Genomic DNA, 24,026 nt, shown 5'->3' with positions numbered 1-24,026 from the left:
TGCAACCACAAAGAAGGAAATGTATGAATAGACAAACAGAACCAAATATATCTTCACCAATAACTTCATCCTTATTTTTATCTTGGCATTAGGATGTTGCCTTGCTTTATGTTATGGTATTGTCTCTGCAGGGGAAAAAGTGAAGAGGAAGTCAGATTCATCCTGTGGCTCCAGGAGGTGTTATCTGCAATGTCTTAATAAATCAGTAAATCTCTTAATAAGAAAATTCCATGAATAGATACATAAGAAATGCACTAGTCATGCAGCTGAGATTAGTCTCTGTCTGTGCAGACTCAAAGGTCTTTACAGATCTATGGAAAAGCAGGGAGCAGTGCAGAAATGGCAGAGATACCAGTGTGTTTTACTAGCCTTTTGTTGGCTTCACCCTAGTGTGAATCTGATGTTTCCTGGGGTCGGTAAAACTCTCAGCACCACTCCAGTTTTGGAGCACTGGGAGAAATACCAGCCTAAGTGATCAAGTATGAGCCTCACACATTGCCCTGTATATTGCCTACTGTACATTTTGTGTGTCCTGCTTGCAGACTTTTCTTTGACATTTGTTTTTGGCAGTGTTGCGCAAGGACTGAAGCTCACTGTGAGCATAAAGGCAATTTTCAGGAAGATTAGGATACCAAGTTATCCAGACACCGGTACACATAGATGGAAGAAAGCATGAAATAAGAATAACAAACTCAGTTTATCAGCAAAATTCACTCAGTATAAGAATATTGTGAACTAACATACAGTTTAGGAGTGAAAACATACAGGAGTCATTAGCTGACCCAGCAAAGAAATGCCTGCCCTACCACAAGCACGTGGTAATTCTGTTGGCCATGGCCCATGACTGAGTGCTGCTCTACTTGGAGAAGTAACCCTTGTGAATGGCTGTTATGTGGCTGAGAAAGGATGGAGAATTACATATTGTCTCTCCACAATCTTGTACTTCTACTTCACTCTCTAAAAACAGCTTCTTTGGAATCCATGCGAAGTGCACTACCAAACCAACCAACCAACATGTTGAAAGGAACCCACTATGCCCTCACTCAGCATGCACCTATCAGCAGATGGAGAGTACATCCCAGTGCAAAATACAGTTAGAGACATGCTGCAAATAATATTTTGATCTGAAAGATCAGTTACTTTCACTGACATTTGTTTACTCTTCTGATTTTGATTTTCCTTTCAAATCTAGCAGACTGAGAAGACAGTTAGAAGTAGACTGTATTCTCTGACAGACACCTACAATTGCATATGTTTATTGTTGGTAACTTTCCCACTCAGCAGCCATCATGTGATGGTATCTTTCCATCTTCGACAGGCTGTATTTGGAACACAGCTCTCCTACAAGTACTTACATGCATTTGAAATTAAAAAAATAATTATAACCTTTACCTCATGAATGGAAGTCAGCACATAAAAAGGAGGTTTTTCCTCACCTGATATAATGCATATTTCTTAGCACCTCAGTACATGAAAAGTGACTGTCATAAAGCATGTGAAAAATCACCTAGTGTGATTATCCAGGTATATGTGGTAGAAAGCCTCTTCCACTCAATCACTTTGATTGACCAGCCATCATACACACACAGAGGGTATTGTACTAAGTCACAATGAAATGTAATGGCTATAGCTTGGACTATATACATACAAACGCTTGTCTCAGAAGTCCAAATGAGTGAGTGGTAACTCATATAAATTGCAACCTGGGAAATTCCAATAAAAATAAAAAGAATAAACATGTTTTTTTGCTTGTTTTTTGTTGTTGTTGGTTGGTTGGTTTTGTTTGTTTGTTTGTTTGTTTCTTTGTTTGTTGATATGAGGGTGCTGACAGAGGAACGTAGACCCAGAGATGTTGTGGGATATCCATCCTTGGAGGCACTCAACACATGAATGAGTGAGGCCTCATAAAACTTGATACGAAGTAGCTGCACTTCCAGCAGGAAATTTTACAGGAAAACCTGCAGAGATTCTTTCCAGTGTAAAGTACTAAAACTCTGCTATATTTATGCATGTTCAGTGTAGATTGCTCACACACTGATATGGCATTCCCAGGTATTCCACGAGAGCACTGCATAACTCCAGCCCTGATACAAGGAGTTCCACATCCCTGCTTATTAGTCAAGTCACTTCCACCTTCCATGAAGGCCATTTATGTGCCTGTCATCTGATACTGTAGCTGTTCAGAAAAAGCATTCAGGCTATCCTGAAATACTTACAACTCATTTTATTGAAAGACTTGGAATGCAGAAAATACATTTAAAAAAACACCCTGCTGCTCTCGAGGCTGTCACAGCAGATCTTACAGTATGCAACGATATGTGCATGGAACACATATTTTGTTGTATTTCTTAATTTTCTACATACATACTATTTATGTTCATGCACATATGTATATGGTCTATATTGAGCTATGTGTATATTGCATGTTAAAAGAGAATAAAAAGGAAGGTATAGATTTTGAGTGAAACATATATGGCATTATCACATTGGAGCAGAGCAACAGGCTACTAGGAGTCTGTGGTAGCTGACAAACTGAGCTGTTTCCAGGTAAGCTTGATTGCCCCCCTATCTAGTCCTGCTGATGAACTGAGCTCTGTGTAAGGAGGTTTCTTATATTCCTAATCAGCTGATATTTAGTGTGTACCCTACAACATTAGGTTTTATAACCTTTTGAAATCATGACACATAGTTACGTGTAATGTGAATACATGAGGACATTCTCATTATATAAATAGAAAAGCCTGTTAAATGCTAATGAAGCCAAGGAGCATTTTATTTCCAAACTACTGTTTTCTTCCCCTGGGAAATGTTATCTGTAATAAAAAAAGCACCTTTGCGGAGGCTGTAATGGGTTGCTTAAAAACAAACAAGCAAAACAAACAAACAAGAAAACCCACACATAAATCCTGAGAGAAAAGCCCTAAGAAGAATTAAATGTCTGTGCCATGAAAGCATTAAAAACAAAAAATACAAAGTGTGCTATATTTAAATTAACTTTAATAAGAAGTACAAAAAGATGTTAAGCAATATTTTGCATGTGATTAATAAATATTCTTCAATAGCAAGCAAAGTGACACATTCAAACATAAATCCAGTTATTTCTTTTACATTTTATAAAAGTAACAACTTTTTCCAGTTAAAACAAGGTCACAAATTACAGAGTATTATCATCCTCTTTAATTATTTGTTATATGAAACCTACTAAATAAGTGAACTTTCACCCAGAAGATTTTATATGACATTGATGTTCAAGGTTAAGAATACTTACATTTATCATGCAGTTTCTTATTGTGTATATTTGATTGGTGTTCAGTTTTCTTTAGAATTATTGGTTCCATTCTTCCTTTTTCCAAATTTCTTGTTAATACACTGGAAACATGTATTTTCACACTCCCATACGTTTTCACATCTAAGTGACTCATTAAAATAAATTTGTTATTCAATATATAAATGTTTTCTGACTGCAGTCCAGCTGAGAAATTGTTAACGTCTGAATCAGACTCCACATTATTTTTATTATTTTTATTTAATCAAGATTTATTCTAATCACTTCCATTAAAATTAAAGTGCCTTTAAAGTTTTCCTAATAAAGTGACTATGCTGGAAGGTAGAGGGTGAAGGAATGTTTAGGAACTGTTTTTTTCACAGTTTATAGATATGGTGAATATTGTATGTGTATATTCTAATAGATGTAAAGTACTACATTGTACTCCATGCTAATGCTAAGCTATATTAACCTATAAAGTGATAAATTCAGCAAAAATGAACATCTATTAAAGAATATCAAAAGCAGTTGATCAAAGCATTCTCTTGTTCCATTCTCTCCATCCCCAACAGAATAGATAGATGGATGAAATACTGGAAAAGAAATACACTTCAACTTGTTGAATCTTACCTCTTTGTATATCAGATGAATGAAAGCACTTAGTGCAATCATTAAATATCTTGAATGCATAAACACGTGCTCCAGGAAACTTGATTAAGTGAAGAATTGTTATATAAGGATTTTAAATGTGAAAACAGAATATAACTTTTAAATCATACAACAATATAAATATATTCATATATATTTATGTAGACACCAATGCTAGAGGAAGAGCATACATAGTCTTGCATATTTTAAAACATCCTCCAAACTCCTTTTTGAGAGTGTTAGCACCCACTCCTAACTTACAGCACTTTCAAAATACTCTTAAAAGGCATTAAAATGTGCCATGGTTAAAACTGACTTCAAGTCTCATATTTTAGTACGGTTGCTTCCTCTTTAAAGTTTTTGTTGGGTTAAAGAACTCTCTGTCCAAAGGAGGCCCAAGTGTACTCGAAGAAGTATTGCCCTTTTGGAAAAAAAAGTCTTAGTGACTGCCGTGATATAAAGGAGTACGCTTAGGATCCTAATCAGTTTTCCTTTAAATTCAGCTCAAGTTTTGCCCTCATCTCAGCCAAAGAGGTCAAGCCCTCAAACCTTAGCCTCCACCACTAAGACCTGATTAGGTCTTACTGAGTACAAGAATTCACCTAGAGAGATCTAAATCTGGAAGAAAGAAAGTTAAATGAAGTAGAGGAAAACAACCTTTTCTATACTTAATGTATGCCATTCATTGAAACAAACTTTTGAGACTTTAACTTAAATTTAACTACTAAAGTGATGAAGACACTGATTTTCAGAAGGGTGGAACTAATATTAGAATTCATAATAGCAGAATTAAAAGTTGTGTTGATAGGGAGTTTGGGTTACCTACATAAATGAAGTAAGGGAGAATCCCAAGGACCAGAAAAAAATATAACAGAAGGAAACTTTAAAGAGATGCTTAAGGCTATATTGCAAATTGACAGCATTCTAGCTAAAGATATATTGTCATTTTGGAGGGGTGGAAGGAATCCCAAAAATCTACTTTCTAAAGAACCATCCACTTTATTGGAGGCTGCAGTGCAACATGCTCTTATTTTAATGTTTCAAGGTAAAATTTTACCACATTCAGAGATTCTATTTAGATTTGTTCAGACAGATGCATTTTTAACATACTCTGCTTTTGTTTTGTTTTGATTTTTGTTTTAATGAAGCCATGTAACTTTTGTGGTTCATTTTTGAATGTTATCTTACTCTGTTTCAAAACTCACTGTATTACCTACTTACTTTAGCATTCTATGTTTGCATATAATAAGCTGACCTCTTCACATCTGTACTGAAATTCTCTTTCATTCCAATCTGCTAGGAATGGACAGAAGTATAAACTTTGTTTTATAAAAAGCCAAAACAAGAACTTGTGCCCTACTGACTTTTCAGAATAGGAATGAGAAGTATGGAGAATGAATATTGGCTATCTCTGCATAAATGAAGGTCACACCTCTTAAGAAAATAAAGCCTGGTATTAACAAATTTCTACTTTACTCCAAAAACTTCTTTCCTCCTTCTGCCTTAGTTCTCAGTAACTGCAGGAAGCACACAACATTCTGTATGTTTTTCATAAGTAGTCAGTGGAAGCGTCTCCATTTCAAAGGCACAAATCATTTCCCTCAAGTTCAGCAGAATTATACACAAAGTATTTCAATTTTACATGCTCTAAATGTTACTTTCCCTCAACAAACATACAGCAAGGAAAGCTGAGAACAGAACCTGAATAAAAATACACATTATGTCCTTCAGTGATTTCTTCATCAATCATCTTACAATTCACAGACACAGTAACACTGTGATTTTCCTCTCTTTACTCCTTTCCTCCTCAATATATCCATACTGCTGCTGATGGTTGCTTTCACACAGGTAAAAGTCAGCTCACTTTAAAGTCTCAACACCCCAAGTTATCTCTAACCACTGGGAAGAGAAGGTGATTCGCAATGTTCCTGTCTGGTGTCTATTGAAGCTCTTTTGTTCTCTCTCCCATGACTATAAAGGCAGACCAGCTCCTTAATTTAGCATAATGTTCAGTGCTATGAGTAGTCTCTCAGGCTAAAGCTCCTATCTCACAGCACCTACTGTAATATTTTTTTACGATGTTCAGTAATGCAGTAGTTATGAGTTGATTTGCCCAGATATGGAAAGTAAAGTTAATTTCATTGGCTACAACATGATCAAAAATTCTGGAAGCTCTAGTCTTATAAGCAATCTGTTAAGAACCTTCCAGCAGACAACCCGGGCTGATAAACCCCGCTGATCTCTATATTCTTCATGCTGATATATAAATTACTGTTAAATTACTGACCACATGCATCCAGAATTACACGTTCCAGTACTACACTGGAAACTTATTCTATTAACCTTGTTCAGACTTAAGATAATTCCAATCCTTGTTTACTGTAATATTGTATCATTGTATTTATCTATTTATTCCTCAAGTTACATAAAAAAAAAAAAAAGATATGACAACCTGATCCAAGAATAACAGAAAAAGAAAAAATTATACTAGCATTTCAATCAGAATTTCACAAGTAGATTCCACGTGCAAGTCCTGGATAGTGGTGACTTGCATTTGTTCACTCATGCCCTTTAACATTTAATATCAGCAAGTCTTACTTGAAATAAAAGAAAATGTCATGTGTTTGGCACATGCATTTCTGAAACAAGCTTTAAACTAACATACACAGAAGTTGTATTATTAAATTGAAAGAAGGCCCATTTTCAGTGTTCCCTTCATGATGCCTGTGTTTACTTATCCAGCTGTTAGTCTTACAAGTTTGTAATTTATGTGTAATCAGTTTACTTATTTTCAATATTTCACTAGTGAAATAATAAAGCAGACTCCTTTCTCCCACATGACATTGCTTGAATGCAAACAAAGTGAACTAAATGTAAAAGTGAACCTTTTATGTATTGTACACACTCTAAAACCATGCTGATGCCCACAGAAACTGCATGTGGCTATTTAACATGATTAATGGAGTGAATTTATATAGTAAGCCTATTTTTCTATATTAGTGTGCAATAAAAGTATTTTCAGCACGTGATAAATGCCTCTTCTTTGACTTGATTGTCTCCAGATATAAGACATAGAGAAAATGATCAGTGAATGAAACAACAATTGCACCCAATAGAAGCAGTAGCAGCAGAGCTGGCTAATATGAGACAGCACCAGGCTTCTTGTGCAAACTGAAGAAATTCCTTTTGCATGCAGATGAAAATTACACAGATGTTATCCACCAGAAAAAAAAAAGAAAAAAAAAAAAGAGGACTTGTACAGGTAAAAGCATTTGAGGGTATCTGTTCTTGTATAAGGATGCAAAATCCTTCCAAAATCCTTCCTTATTAGGTAATGCAACACATCTGAGTACAAGCATGTTTGCAGTGGGAAGAGTTCTGACTATACAGTATCATCTGTAGAGAAATACATAACATTATTTGAACACTGTGAAGTGTTTGGAGTACCTGGGATGTGGCCAAGGGTGAAACACAAACTTCTCTTTCTCAAAGCCCAGTCATTGAGGTTCAGAGAGTCCCTACATCTTGTTCGCATGAGCTGAAGGTAAGAACTCTCACTAGGTCACAGAAAGAAGACCTCAGCTACAGAAAACATAATCAAGCTACTCAAGTCCAAGAGCAGTTAAGCATGGGCCTCCATTAAACTATACAGTCAGAGCCCTTTGCCAAAAACAGAGTTAAAAGTGAAGGGGATATTCTACAGTTCTAATATTTACAATTTTTTTGTACATATGTACATATTTATATATTTATTTGTACCTGGAGAATGTGACAATAAAGGGATAATTAATAATTACAAATAAAACATTTTAAAAATGTATAACTATATCATGAAAGAAACCTCTTTTATTGCTTGCCTTCTAGCCTGATGCTCATAATCACACTATTGCACACATCTCCATAATACATGGAAGATCTACGTTTATATATAAATATATATGAAAATAAGGATATTTTTAATTTTAATTTTATGAGTAAAGTGCTCTTTTTTAACTACTGTTGATGAGAAAGGCTTAATCTGAAAGTTTAATCAGAGGGACTTAAAGGGATACACACCTTGTCCATACTTCTCCCTTTATTTTGCTGACTTCTTTATTTTGCTGATGTTAACTCTGTCTTAACTATTAATTCTATTCATAAAATGCATTTGTGACCTTGGCATCTATACAGTCACACAAAGTACAAAACAGAATCACATTAAAAGCAAAGAAAATGCAAGAAAATAAAACAACAAATAAAAGCAGTGTTTCTTTTTGTTGTTTTTTGCACATTTCCATGTCTTAAGATACTCTTTTATTTGATTTTAGAAATATTTTTACAACTTTGTTAAACTCTGAACATACCTATTTTATGCACTATACTCAAGTACTGTACAAAACTGCAATAAATGACACTATACGACTACATATGTCTACTAGAAGACATCATCATAAAGGTGTATCTTTTTCTAACGGTCAACTAATAACTGCTAATGTATGTGTGAATCAAAATATTTTTGACTGGCCACATATACTAAATTCTAAATGCAGTACACAATTACTACTTACGCCATGATTTACCAGGCCTTTAGGGGCATAAAGAATCTTTGCAAAGGCTCAGATGAAAAACAGTTTTACTGATCAGTATTAAATGTTCATATAAAATTGCAAATGGCAGATCCAATTTTGTTATATTCATATATATGAAATACAGTTGATACCTACTGATGATGCATGACCTTTTATTAAAAAAATAACATTCAAATCTTAGCAAAACCATTTCTAGTATACAAAGTTGTTGGAAATTTATGTCAGCGAAATGTAAAGTTGCAATTTACAAAAGCAGCAGTAAATTTTATTCACATGGACAGTTTCCTGAACTTAAATAATGAATTCTTTTTTCCTGTCAAAACAATGCTTTCCGGGAAAAATGCAGGCAAATCCTTTAACGGCAGGTTCTAGAATAACACTGAGCAAGGAAAAGAATCTATTATGTTACTGATATAGTTAACTCCGAAAAATTTGAGTGCTTTTATGAACCTGACAATAATCTGATTAAGAACAAAATCAAGAAGCAGAAAAATCAAGAAACAGAAAAATCCAACTTTGTTGAGCCAGACAACCTGGTTTAGCAACATCGAATTAAGAAAACAGTGAAGAGTGAAAGTTGATTAATATTAGAAATCTGATCAACACTTTTCTCTGAAATTAACTGTAGTAATTTATTAACAACTTCAAACAGGACAGAAGTAAGAAACCTGTGGCTTTTGCAATATAGTAGCCTTTACTACCTCCTCAGCCTAACTAGTATCCAGAATTACTGTGAATGACAGAACTGTATGACCTCCGTACTCTTATGTACATGGGTACTGCTACTGTATGAAACAATTACACTCTTTTAAAAAAATCATTTTTAAATGACAATTCCTTTCATTAAAGTAGAATTAGTTACTTTATAGAAAAATATTTTAACTTTAAATTAAAAAAATACTGTTCCTAAATAATTATGTAGGATCATATCTTTATTTCTTTGTACGGAGAGAATATAATTCTGTATATTTGAATTGTAGTTTAACAGAGCTCCCCTGGGTATAACTTTTAAAGATTTGGCTATATTTGCCATGGGTGCTATCTGTTTACAGACCCATGAATTTACACTGTGTCCCTCCTTTGGAGATACACAGATAAGACATCTATATACACTCTGTACATAATGGTTCACAGATTAGCAGTTATTAGTCGTACTGTACATAGCGGACAACCTATCTGATTAGAACGATGTTTTAAGTCCTCAGTGCAATTCAGGTTTTAGGTTGATGGTGCAAAGCCAAGTAAGACAGGCTCCCTGTTTAAATATGTAGCCCAATACACTAAATTAAAAGTACCAAATAAGACTGGAAACACTATTCTAGACATTCTGTCAATTTTACTAACACTGTTGAATGTCTTCTTTGCTTCCTGTGGCTTTGCTTCTGGTTTTGCCTTGTTGGGTTCTGCAGTTGTAGCGCTCTTGGAGATGGTGGGTAGTACTGAGTCCTTGGTAATATTTGGAGCATAGTTGGCAACAGCCACTGCATAGGCATTGTTTTTCTTAATGACAGATGCTTTTTCTTTTTTCTATTAGAGACAGCATGAAGTTAAATATTTAATGTGTATTTGCCATATCAGACTTAACATAGTAACATTGCAAATGCAAAACAAACAAGAAGTATATTAAAATAAGTGTCAGGAATAACATAATGGTAAATTCAAATTTATAGAAAAACATATCCTACTCAAAAAGAAGATACAGACAACATAAAGAATGCTTTAAAAAACATGCAGTCCTACACCATCCATTAAAAATCCTACTGAAGCTATATAAGCAAGAATCTGTTACTGTGATTGTAAGGATAACTGGAAAAGTCAGTCTTAATCAAAGAGCTTTGTTTCTAGCTCCTCACAATAGACCTCCTAACAACATTTTACAGTGTTCTTAGTTAAGAGGACTAGAAGGAGAAAAAGAGAGGAACAGAAACAAAAGATTGCCAAGCATTGTAACAAAATGAAAATCAGGCCATGTTTGCCATATAAATTAAATTGTATAATATGTCACCCAAAAAATAGAGACATTTCAGTACTAGTCTACATTTTTAAGCTATTATGTGTTGTTCTTTATGCATTCAAAATGCTGAGAAACCATCAGTAAATTAAACTTCACATATACTATTATCGTCTGGGAAGCAAAAAAATTAGTATATCCTAATTCTAGGAGAACCACACAATTAGGAGTACTCTTTGTCAAAAGAACTGCTTTTCCCTTAGTAGGATGAGGGACTGGGATAGGACAAAATTATTTAATCAATCAGAACAGACTGCTCTAACATTTTTTTCTGTGACGTTAAAGTGATAAACTATAAATTTTGACACAAATTTAGGAATATCAACAGTTAATTTTACTCAGCAAGTAAGAAGTTCTGTCAGTTTATAATTTCTTCATGTTGTCACATCTATGTTACTATCAATACCAGAAAATTAAGGCATGTCTGTGCTTCCATGCACTCTTCATAGTGAAGAAGTGCTCAAAATTTTGTAGAACAGCTGTTTAAATTAAAAGCTAATGTTTATATAACATTAGGGATAAATTTCAGAATTCTGAAAAACTTCCAATCTTCTAGATAAATTAGATGTTATTATTAATTTTTATATGTATGTGTATTCAGCTGTTTTTCTGATCCTTACTGACAAGGAAAATTAATATACATAATATCTTCCTCTAATGTTCTTTTTCGAATCAACTGGATTAATTAATAACAAAGTTGTCAACTAATATACTCTGGGTTAAATTTTGTGAATAACTGGAAAAAAAAACCCACATGTATTAGATAACTAAATCTGGATTACTGACACCAAATGACATTAGCTATGCTTAGTACAGGTATGAGCGAAATCTTAAATTTGTAATAGGACAAAAAAATCCTGTTGCTTTCAACAGGAGTTTTGCTCACTAGTAAAGATCTTTCAGGTTTAATGTGATATAAAATCATAGTTCAAAGACAAAAAAAGATCACATAGATACCTCTTAAATAAAACTCGCTAGAGTTTAACTATCTCCCAAAAAGTACTTTTATGGTTTAATGATTTTGAATTTTAACTTTATGTTCTTGATATACTATTAATACCTCCTTTTATTCTTGCAGGTATACTTTGTTGATAATAGTAATGATAAAATGCTCTATCAAGTCAACTTCTTTGTGAAGCATAACAATAAAGTATGCATCTCAAAGTCAGCTAGAGTCTCTGAACTGGTTTAAACTGTTGAAGGTTAAAAGATCTACAGCGCATTTCAGTACAGCAGAGATAAAGGAGAATAAGATTACTTTTTTAACAGTGAGTATACAAAGCAGGTAGGCACAAAAAGCATATCTTATTCCTTCTATGCATGGGGGCTAGCCATATTTTGATTTTGTGCATGCACCTCCAAAGCCAATTCTTGAAAGTTGTCCCAAGGTATAGAAGGAAAAATTGAGGCTAAAGTTTTCACAAATAAATAAATAAATTATAATTAATCTTGGAGCTCAAATGTAGTTTGAGGCCCCTGGCTTGCACATCCAGGTGTAAAACTTTTCACTGGCTAAATAGGAATAGACTATTTCATAAACTGTGGCTTCATAGGAGTTCTTCTGGACATCCCTAGAAGCAGAGATTGTAGTCACAATTAATAGAGATCATGATAACAATCTTGTTTTTTCTGTGGAATAAAATTATACTCCCACATCTTATTTCGTGAAAAAATAAGGAATACAAAATACATAGGTTGCTCTGAAAGCAATGTTCCTATTTATTTCTATGGAAACTACAACAGATACAAAGAGCACAATAGCACTGTTTGATAGAGCAAATTCTCAGCTACAAAACACTGTTTGTCAACATAGTAACCACCATTAACTACACATTTTCACCTGCTATGAACAAAAGCCTGCATGCTGCACTCAAATCTGCACCGGTGGAGATGATTCACTATTATTATTGCCACTGCTGAAATGCACCACCCACCACCTCACTGTGCTCATGATCTCCATAAACATTCAGCAAGTGTCGATGAATGCCAATGGGTCAGGTCACATTTTTTCCATATTGAGGAATTCAGTGACACACCTTTGCTTCATGCATACTTCCATGTCAGACACCATTTTGTCAGGCTGTCCCTCTGCTACCATTTTAACATGGCAACAAAATTTAACATACTACTGATGGGAAGGTTGAGGCTGTACTGCTATACCACCAATATTGTCCTTTGATATCATGCACCAAAATAATATAATAGAACACATTACTTTCAGAGCAAGCCTTGTATGTTGAATTTAGATTCTTAGCAGACAGTGCCTGGTACAGTTCAGGGAAGTTTGTCTCCAAGTGAAAACACAACTGAACAAGCTTTAGTCCAGATTCTTCATAACACTGTCAGATTTTACAAAATATTTATAAAATTAAATAAATATAAGCAAGGAATATAGAGGGTTTTTGTTTTTGTTTTAATTATTTCATTTACTCTGGCAAGCATGCATTGCCCTGAAAGAAACTTGCAGGGAACCCAGACAAGGGCCAGTCACTTAATGAAATTCATTCTATATTTGTATTGTGTACAGCTAGATGGCTAGGACCTTGTGACACAGTGTGGTCACAAGCTAAAGGATAATAATACTGTCACCTCACCAGGCTTTCTTGTTAACTGCTGTGAATATCCTCCACTTTCCTCAGAAACCTTATAAAAAGGTTACTGTCAAAAAAATAAACTATTATAAGCTGATAATGGGGAGGAAAATAATACATTAAACACTGCTAAAAATTGAAGTATCCTCATTTTGAGAAATAAAAATTCTTATATAGCTTTTTCTCACATATTAAATAATATGGATTAAAGAAATGGCCATTTGATAACTATAACATGAAAATGATGCATACATGAGTGTGTATATATTGCATATATTCAGGAAGCATATATTGCATATATTCATAAAGCTTTTTTCGTGTCACCAATGACACTACTCACCTCAAATGAAACAATTAGTGAATGATCTGATTGTATGGTAGGTCTGGTTATTTTTGATGAGTAACTTCTCAGAATGTATATATGATTTACATTTCAAAGTGGTTCAAGTTGCTAGTTAAGCTCTAATATGATGAAGAAAATTACTTCTAGAAGTTCTAAGTAGAATTCTCAGTCCTACTTCATTCATCCTTTATTTTTCCTCACCAATCAGTGTCTTTTCTTATGATTTGAAGATCATGTGTTTTCTAGTAATAGACAACTTAAAAGAAATGTATTACAGTCCTTTACTACACTTGATTGGAAATAGGGCTATTTTCTTAGAACTTACCTTATCATTCACTACACTTTTTCCATCCCAGGCCCATCCTCGTTTTGTAAAATAATTAACAGTTGCAAATTCAATTAATGCAGAGAATACAAATGCATAACAGACAGCGATAAACCAATCCATAGCTGTTGCATATGCTACTTTGGGGAGTGAATTTCGAGCACTGATGCTCAGCGTTGTCATTGTCAACACAGTAGTAACTCCTGTAAGGAGATAAAAAAAAAAACAAACATCAACAATTTTACTTGGATTTTGAATGTTAAAATACAAAACAAAAAACAAAGTGAAAAAATTGCTTATCTAAGGTGGTGTTGTATTAAAGGCTACATCTGGAGTTTCTTTTGAAGCATTTAAGTTCAAGATCATTAATTAAAAGACAGTTTTTAAAATTATTTTAAAATTTTGTTTGTAGATCTCTTTATTTACAGATACTTTTTTTACACCTTTTTTCTCTTAGGTATTTTAACAAGAAAAATTTTATACAGCTGCCTACTGAACACCTAGTTTTACTGCAGTGCCTATGAGTCTGGCACCCATCTTTCCAACAGTATCATACAATATGACACTTTTTTAAATGTAAATAATTGAATATATATGTTTTCAATTAGCTTTCTTACCAACCAGACAATGACACAGCTGAGGACCTAAACAGGTTAACTTTTCATTCAGATTTTCAGAACAAGAATTTTTTTCCTAGGACAGTATATTGATTGTAACAGGCCAGATTATTACAACTGTACACGATATGTCAGAAAATACGACTTGATGATCCACAAGTGCTGTTCTTCACTGTGACAGTTATTAAAAGCACTTTACAATGCTTAATGAAAACCCAGTAGGAAGCCAGAAATTCTACAAAAAAATCAGAAAAAGGATACTTTAGAAGGAAAAATGACAGAAAAACTCACAGCCAGAAATGAAATCTCCATTCCTTAAGCAAATCAGTTCTTACACCGAAGGCTGAATCACACTTAGACAAACTAAGCTATTCCCTTTGTGGCACACCATTAAATATGTTTCCAGAAGAAAAAGCAATACAGAGTGAAATACTTAGCATAGATCAGCAAACCGGCACTCCACTGACAGGCTAAGGAGCTTCCATGGCAGTGAAATTAGTAACAGCTTCAACAACTGTGAACTCATAAAACTGTTGTCACAGGAATCCCAAGAGAAAAGTCACTCTCCCTAAATGAGACCCTCTGCTGTTAGCAATCTTTCACCTAGGTTCTGCAGGATCAACCTAGATCAGACTTTTCTTCTGCTAGAAGAGAAGCATTTTTAAGTTCCATGGGAAAGGGAAGAGAAGCAGCAGCTACACCTACTCAGACCTTTTCAGGCTTTGCAATTCCTGTCCCTTCTGTAAAGAATTTTCATCTGTGTGGTTGTTACATAGGATGACAGAGCAAAACTAAGTGGACTCAGCCTGTGCTGCTCTCCCTTGAAGTGCTTCCAGAGGTCATGATTCCAAAAGAAGACAAGGCACAGAAACATCTGCTGATTCACTCAGTTTCTACAAATCTAAGCAGACATAATTCACTAATTGCTATTTTTTGGCCTCTATATATTAAAGAGGGGGATTTGGTCAGGAGTCAGTTGTGACATTGTGATCTAAAGTCCATACAATGACAAGGAAGCACATTTTGTTGTATGAAAACAGGTAGACAATGTATTTTGTGAATAAATTTTTCTCCTCTGACACTTACACAACATATGGCTTAATTATTTTCCACACCTCAGGGAAAATGTAGTCTACCTTACATTCAAAATTATCACATGCAAATTTTAACACAGGTCTTGAGCTAGAGAGAAATAATTTTAATTACACAGAAGTATCAGTGAAGTGATTTTTTCTCAGAGAAACATTGACCTTATCCATATGCAAATATATGCAGTTGATAAAGTAATGTCCTATTTAAGATCTACATTTTAGAGTAAACTAAGCTTCTTGAAGATCCATTGTCTTATTCAGAAATCTTATTTAAAATTAACTGTTGACCTTTTCTAGTCTCAGTTAATACAACATGAATTCACATCTTGCATCTTGCTACCCATTGACAATTTCTCTGCAAAGTTTAGCAAGACATGTAACTTTGTGACTCCAATGATAATCACACAGTACATTGTCAGACAGTTGCCAGTGTATTTTAATTTATTCCTTCATTCTAAAAATTCAAGCTAACACATTCATTTAACTTGAATTGAGCAGGAAAAAAAAAAAAAAAAAAAAAGGAAAGGAAAGTTTAGTCTGTGATACTCTCATCTTAGAAAACTCCAGCAATTTTACACTTCCTACTCTTTGGTCAAACAACAGATGATTTTGCATACTAGGTAACTTGAAAAACCAGTATCTTCAAGCCATCTTTAAGAAAAAGGAATAAATGAAAATAACCTGCTTCCTTATCACTGTTTAGCCCTTAACACGAACTAAAGTTTTAATATAAAGCATTCTCCCTACAATAAGAGACAGTCAAAATATTAGAGGGAAACAATCCACTACCCTAAATCATATATTACTCCGAATAGTCTAAATAATTTCACAGGCTATGTAGAGATGGCATCTTATCTCACTATGATGAAAGACTACAGTTTATGTACAGGTCAAGAACTATCTTCTGTAGCTCATCATCCACACTGCCATCATATGATGAAGCCACACTGCTGTCATATGATGGCGCTGTTTCAGAAAAGCAAGGGCAAGAATTATTTTATAAGAGACAACGAACACTCATCAGTTTGTTTTTGAAAAAATTCAGGAAAAGACACCTTTAATAGATCATTTTGATAACATTTCCCTTCTCTTAAGAAGATCAAGCATTCTACACTTGAAGATAAATATACCTCAATATCACTACAAATTTTCTTCTCAACAGTATATGCCCGTAAATGCTAAAAATCTTTTAGCACTTCAGATTTATCCTTTCAAGCTGAGAATGGAGCTATCTGATTGCCTAGGATTTACAGTGGAGCTTTTAAAACTGCATCTGCTCACTGAAGAAAAGATACACATCTACAGGACTGTAAAATTCAACATATTTCACTGACATTAAATTTGCATATGTGAAAAATGCTGGCTTTGTCATATTCTGGATGCCAGAATGCAAGGATATTATTCAGTGATGACCACTAGGCTCATGCCCATCTATGTGTGCACATTCAGCCTATTCCTTAGCAGGGACAAGTTCTTTCAGATGCTAATTCAACTTATTGTGTAACAAATTCATTTTTTAATTTGAACAGACCTAGCTGTCTAAATCACATCCTATCTGTGTTGTGTTGCAGTGTAAATATCGCCTTTGAAAATGAATCCAACAAATCACAGAAAGGACATTCTGTAACAAAATTATTACTTCAGCTTTTCAAATAATCTGTACAAAATCCTTAAATTGTGTTTCACATCTGAGAATATACTGCTCTTTCCACAACTTCATCTTTTATCACAATGCTTGGCAAAGTTACACACAACAAATCACAAAAAAATTGATTTCTTTTTTTTTTTTAGGTTAATTGGATCACTTGACCTGGTAAAAAATACCGAATAGATTAATAAATACAGAAGAAAGTAAAGACTGATCTCTCTTCTATGGAAACACATACTACTAATAAATCTTACTACTTCAGTTTAAAAGGTCTAAACAAATGTAGATAACCTCTGGAAATAGTATGATATTAGAGTAATGGTGTATGCCATTTGACTACACACCATACTGCTTACGTTTATACGCATTACATGTGAATACAAAACAAAACAACCAACAACTACAAGCTAATTCTCAAAGCTGAATGGCAAGCGTAATCTACTCCAGCTCCCACACAAGTTTTATATGATTATGTTTCCACTGGCACACAAGCTACAGTCTTGGGATAGCGCTGAGCTGGGAAGGCATTGGTTTGTTGGCAGACAGCTCTGTCTCTAACCAAGAGCTACTGTTTATCATATGTGCTTGCCCATTGAACATCACTAGAGTGTTATGTCTACTGTTAACAGAGCTCCCCTGTTAAAAAGCTATAGAGTGAAAGTTCTGAGTGAAAGTTCTATTTCTAAGGTCTATCTCTAAGGACACAGAAGATAAACTGTGGCCTCTGAAAGAAACAAATAAAGACAGTTGCAATTTCATTTTTAACAAAATAGGACAAAGTTACACGTATATACAGAACTGTTCAAAAGGCAGGGTCTACCTCATTCAATTCTCATGTAAAAATAACCACACAAAAAATCTGAACTTGTCTTAGGATCCCATTTCCATATTTACAGAATTAAAAAGCCTATTTAAGGTCTAAATAGCATTCTGTTTCAAAATGTATATTAATATAGATCTAGAAAAATTAAACCAACAAAGCACAGGGAAAGGAATGTAGCATAAGAATAAAATAAGAATAGAGTTCTGAGTTTAAAATTCTGTATATTGGAGATGTACTAACAAAATAACACAGCTGTTATTTCTGTTCTTGCCTTGCTTGCTTTGGGGATCAAGGAATACATATCTTACTACATCTATTCTAATATTCTCGTTCCTACCCGGAAGGAGCTAAAACACTAACTATGGTTCTAAGAAAACTGATTTCTGATTTTTCTGTCACTTGCCTCGAATCTTGCTATTCAATTACATGTGATCCTTCTAAATGTTATGACCCATTAAAAATGAAGTGAGAATTCAATAACCTGCACAAGATTGGCTTTGCTAATATTGTTGACACTTAAAGCAGAACAATAAAAACATTACTAAATGAAACAGATAGTAATCTTGCACTAAATGAAGACATTATAAACCAGACTTATTCCCTTTCATTAAAAACACAATCAAATACTTTTCAAATTTGTCTGTTAGAGAAAACACATTCAATAGTTATTTACTTAACAGTAATAAAATTCTCTTCTTCCAATAATTTAAAGTAAAGTTGAAACAATAGAGCATTAAGCCATGGTTCTTTTTGGATAGCTTAGGTCAACAATATTAAATAGATGCTGTAAAGGAAAGGGATTAAGGAGTTCAACTATAAAAGAATACTCATTATTTCAAGTCCATAATGTTAACCTACAGCTTGAAAGTACATCACAAGAGAAAAGAAAGAATAGTATCTTATCTCAAACATAAAATACCAAATGCTATGTGGTGCTTCGAATAACTAGAGGTTATGTTTCTTTGAAAGAACAGTACTCAAACACTTGATCCTTACAAGGACTTGGTAACTCCTCAAAAGATACTTGAAAAAAATCTCATCCATTCTTATGAATGCTTTATGAAAACTAATGCTTTCTTCTTAATCTTAATTTTAATATCTTTATGGTCACTATACAACGCAAAGATGAGCATCTAGCAAGGAACCACTTCATATAAAAATATTAAATATGCTCAGTACAAATGTACAGTAAGCTCTCTTGCAAGTGGTTACAATTAATGCTGGAAGCAACTGATTTTACTATCTTAGCAGGATTTCTGTATCACTGGGTAGTGTCTACCTGAAAGCAACACCCAAACGAACAACACCATGAATGAATCTGTGTGGCTCTGTCAAGATTAATTCAATGAACCAGAAAGCTTTAGAGGAACTTTGTTATACAAGTGTGGATAACTTCACATTTTTTGTAACATACTTAGGCTGGAGACAAGAGGGTAATAGAAATCCCAGTGACAACTGCTGCCAGTAGGTATGGAGAAAGGCTGGGAGATTCGCCTGGGGCTACATGATTAGAGCAACCACTGGCAGCTTATGCTGACAATCTCATTTAGAGTGTAAAAAAAAAATAAATTAGAAAACAGATCCTGCAGCGACATCCAACTCTGTGCAGAAGGCTAAGCATGTGGTACAACTGCTGCTCCATCAGGCAGGGACCAGACACATCAGATGCTCAGTGCAAGTGTCCTGGGTTCATGGTGCCCGTCCAAGCTGGTCTGGAGGGGATGAAGCCATGACTGGTGCTGAGGTGTATGCGTGTTTGACAGAAATAAAATAGTAGAATAGAAATTGCTATCTGCTCCCTACACCCATTGCACTTAGTCAATATATCTTGGATTTTGTGTCACAGGATTGTATGGTTCTGCTCTTGTGACCACTCTACTGTTTCTTCAACACATTCTGATACAAGCAAAACGATCACGTCACATTGTTTATTAGTACATATTGTTCATTATCCAGAATATCCTAAAGTCTCATCGAATTAAAGTGGCAGGCTGTTATGCAGATATTACTTCTTTCACCAAAATACAAATTAAATAAAAAATAAAGTAAGAACAAGAAAGGTGTATGCAGGAAGGGAAGTAATACTGCAAGAAAATTATCCTAGTGACTTGTTGCTGGTGATACTATAACATTGCATTTTAGGAAGCTGTTTTTGGACAAACCAGCTACAGTGTCCTAAAGGTATAGGAAGAAGTGGTACAGGAAATGACAAAGATGGATGTATAGTATTTGACACTGTACTTGCAAGTCTGGCTAGGAAAGAGTAGGAAAAAATTCATTTAAAAAAATATTTTTTGATAAACAGAAATGTACAAACTGACAGAAGAATTTGAAGAAAGAAGAAATATTGTACCTGTCTGTTAAGTGACTAGGAAAACATGGTAGAATTCTAGTGACTCTAAAACTGCTGACCCATTTCATTTGACTTCAATAAGAATCATATTCAAACCTGCAAATTTCATGATAGTTTTCGTGGTATTTCCTCTACCAGGAGAGACTGCGAGAGCTTCATTGTGCATGACCTAATATGCATTTGAAGACTGCATATTTTTTGAAGACTGTATGGTGTTTATTAATGACTAACCATAACATTTTGTACAGTATGTTTGATAGCTGATTCCAAGCAAACATTATTTTTGTTATACTTTTGTCTTATTCTTTAAAATCAAACAGATTAGAAGAATTCTAAGTTATATGTATTTAAAAAGATATTTGTTGCTTTGTTTTACTGAAGAAGAGAATAAAATCTTAATGTAGAGAAAAACACTATCATCCTTCACTGCTGAAGCTGTTCACTATCCTAAAGTACATTCCAGTTTGAATAAGTGAGAAAGATTTGCTAGGCCCCCAGAAAAAAAGATGCCTTTTAAAGAACTGCAGTTTGCAAGTTTTAACACATTCAAATAATTCAGGTCCTTAATTTGCTTAATTTAGAGATATACTTAGAAATGTACAAATCTATTAAGTGCCAAAATGATTGAGTAATATCACTGGAAGACATTTCAGAATACTATGTGTATTTAATTTTTAAATGGGAATTTTACAATTATCTTCTGTTCTGTGAAAACTTTTTCCGCTTAAAAGAAGCAAGAATATAGGGACAGTTCTCACTTGTGCTGATTTCTGAAAGCTTTGGTATCCCCTGGAGTTCTGTCAGATGCTGCTGAAAGTTATTTCAACTAAAAATAATGTCACATTCTACAGAGTAACTTAAACAAAAAAGGCTTTACCAAGCACACTTCAAAAATTCTTCCTAACATCTTCAGCTGTTGCAAATAACACATGCCCCTCAATGTACTCACCAAAAACTGTCCTGGCCGGTACAGATTCTCTGTTCAGCCAGAATGAGACTTGAGAGAGAATGACAGTCATGATGCATGGGAGGTATGTCTGAATGACAAAATAACCAATTTTTCTCTTCAAGTGAAAATGAGCCGTCATTACTGTATATTCACCTAATGTGCCACAAAACAAAAACAAAATACAATGGAACAAAAAGTTATCAGCTTCAGAAAGTCAAATTCTATGGCAAAAGAAAGTTTGGTATGTTTATGTGAACCAAATGTACTGGATTTAAATTGCACAAAATGTACTATGTAGTAGAAGGTATCCTACAGTATACAAAAATTTTTAAATTTGGGTACAATTACATCTTATTCCTACTGAGATCCATGAAAGATCAGTACTCAGAAACTTACATGAACTGTTATATGTCTTGACAAAAATTTCGGTGCTGCAGGCTCCTTAACATAAGCACCCCTCTGCATTCACACAAAGCACCCTGAGAACTCTGTCTACAGTCATAGAATCATAGCACTCCATCACAGCCTGGCATATGTAGGATTGTAGTTTAGAGCCAGGTAGAATAATCCAGTGTTTAATACCAAAAATATGCTGACAGGTAAAAATGGTTGAAAACAGCACACTTTACCATTCATTTAGTAGACAGAAAATGTTACTTACTATATGAAATTAAACAACCATCCAAGCCTTGGATTACAGTTGTTGTTGTTCAAGACTTGGCTCCATAGGGTATAAAAATACGTTACTGGACAGAAGTTAACTTCTACTGTTATTTGCTACTTAGTGACTTGAAAGAACTGTTAAAGTGCTGCTATGAGTTATATGTAACACACATAAAAAATAAGGCTAATAACTTTTTTTAGTAGCTAACAACTATAAGCCTATGCTCATTACAGCAAAGCGAGTGCTTTTTCTTAAATTTTTTTTTTTTTTTTTTTTTTTACTAACCTGTACTTGATTTAACTGTCTCTTTTCCAATTGTTTGGCCCAAAAGATCATACTGATTCAATCTTGAACCATCTGGTGCCACCTGCACAGAATCTGAAGCATTGTAAGTCCAAATATATGTCACTTCTGATGTTGTGTATGCATCTGTGGAAATAAGATATAATATTCTGTCAGTAATCTTAACCAAACAACTTACATCAAAACTCATCTAATTAGAAGAGCTACTTAATTACCTTTCAAAAGGAAACCCCAAAAAACTAAAATGATTAGCAAAAACACTTGTATATATTAAATAACTTTATTGTAGGGTAAATACTTATGGGAACAGGGCATGCATTTGTGTTTTTATTAATCACAGTGTACTGGTATAAATTGCAAACAATAATTCTTCCATACTGTTAAAAAAAATTTGTCACAGATCAGCTATGTATGTGTCCTAAAACTCACAATAAGTTAGATGAAAATAGCAATGATGTGTAAGATCCAGGATACACAATTTTTAAAAAAATTTATTTCTATACTGTTCTCACCTTCTATTTCCCCACTCTCCCTTTGATAGTGTATCACAAGCATTTTGGGTATGGGAAGACAGGTTCTGTGACAAAAGACTCTTAAATGACTTGGAGAAGCTTAGTGCCTTAGCCTCTTAAATCTCCGTCCTAAATATTAGATCTATCTTTTGGGCATACTGACATTAAGAAATCTGCTTTCTCATTGCATTCATCAGAAAACACACATTTATCCTAGTCAGTCAAAATAAACTAAAAAGGAAGCAAATCAACACTGTATTTTAGATGGCACTGATGTCTCTCCAATGAGTAAAAAAGAAAAAAAGAAAAAAAAAAAAAAAGAATATATCCCGAAAGTTTTTCCAATCTAATACCCTCATTAACAAGTGGAGTATGAAAGGAAAAGGTTAAAACACAGTGAGAAGAAACTGTGCACTCACTTTGACTGAGACAAGTACATTTGAAATCTTATCTATATCTGTAGTGAAGTGAAAATTAAAAAAGCAACATTTCTGCTGGACTGCAAATATTTTCACTTGAGAAATCTCTGCATGCCTTGAAAGATGCTTTTTCATTCAACTTGCCATAAACTGTAGGACTAACATAGCGGGCAGGCAGCATGCAGAGATTTTTAACACTTCCCTTTGAACTACCCATATTCCCACAAGAAGCCCTCTGCTTTAATGCAAATCAGTAACCTTGCCAATTTCTGATTTGTCCCTACACTCTCCACTGTTGGTTTGACTTTTTGATGAAGATGAAGAATGGCAATTTATTAAGCTACAGCTTCTCCAGTACATCCAGCTTGGCTTTTCTCTTGAGCACAACAAAGAAACTGAGACAATCTTGCAGGCTGATGATCCTCTTAGCAATGTAAGATTAGCAGAATATATGAGGAGCTGTGACAAATATATACCATTGGCAGACTTGCCTCAGCTAAACCAAATCCTCAGGATTTTGGCTTATTTTCACCACTATTCATCATTTAAATTCAGTCCCAGAATGAAAGATGAAAAATGAAAGCATAGAAATGAGTTCTAGTTAAAGAAATGAGTGGGAAGCCTTTCAAAATGAACAGAAATAAGCCTTCAGTGTGTGCCAACTGGCTGGAGCACAGGTGAATACAAGGAGAAAAGAAAGATAGCTTTCCTAAAATCACTTTTCTCATAGTTACAGTTTTAATTCTTCTTTTTACTGGAAATGCAGAAACCGCAGGAAGAGAACAAAGAACAAATCAGTAATGAAAACAAATAGAAAAGAAAAACAAACAGCAAATCCCACTCTCACAAATAGAAAAGAAAAACAAAAAGCAAATCCCACTCTCACAAATAGAAAA

The 24,026-nt window shown here is 34.2% G+C and overlaps 1 protein-coding gene across 1 annotated transcript in view; it reads right to left on the bottom strand.

Moving 5' to 3' along the window:
* Nucleotides 1-2,980: 2,980 nt before the first annotated feature.
* Nucleotides 2,981-24,026, bottom strand: part of GABRA2 (gamma-aminobutyric acid type A receptor alpha2 subunit) — a 58,571-nt gene continuing 37,525 nt past the window's right edge. Inside the window, exons 6-9 of the mRNA XM_001233849.6 lie at nt 22,182-22,325; nt 21,233-21,385; nt 13,752-13,954; nt 2,981-10,008 (exon numbers count right to left, since the gene is read on the bottom strand). Of these exons, the coding sequence (XP_001233850.2) occupies nt 9,700-10,008; nt 13,752-13,954; nt 21,233-21,385; nt 22,182-22,325 (809 nt within the window). The 3' untranslated portion in view covers nt 2,981-9,699. The remainder of the gene's footprint in view (nt 10,009-13,751; nt 13,955-21,232; nt 21,386-22,181; nt 22,326-24,026) is intronic.

Source organism: Gallus gallus, chromosome 4, assembly GCF_016699485.2.
Source record: "Gallus gallus isolate bGalGal1 chromosome 4, bGalGal1.mat.broiler.GRCg7b, whole genome shotgun sequence".
Lineage (NCBI taxonomy): Eukaryota > Metazoa > Chordata > Aves > Galliformes > Phasianidae > Gallus > Gallus gallus.
Note: the sequence above shows the minus strand (reverse complement) of the source record. Positions and strands in the feature narration are given on the sequence as shown.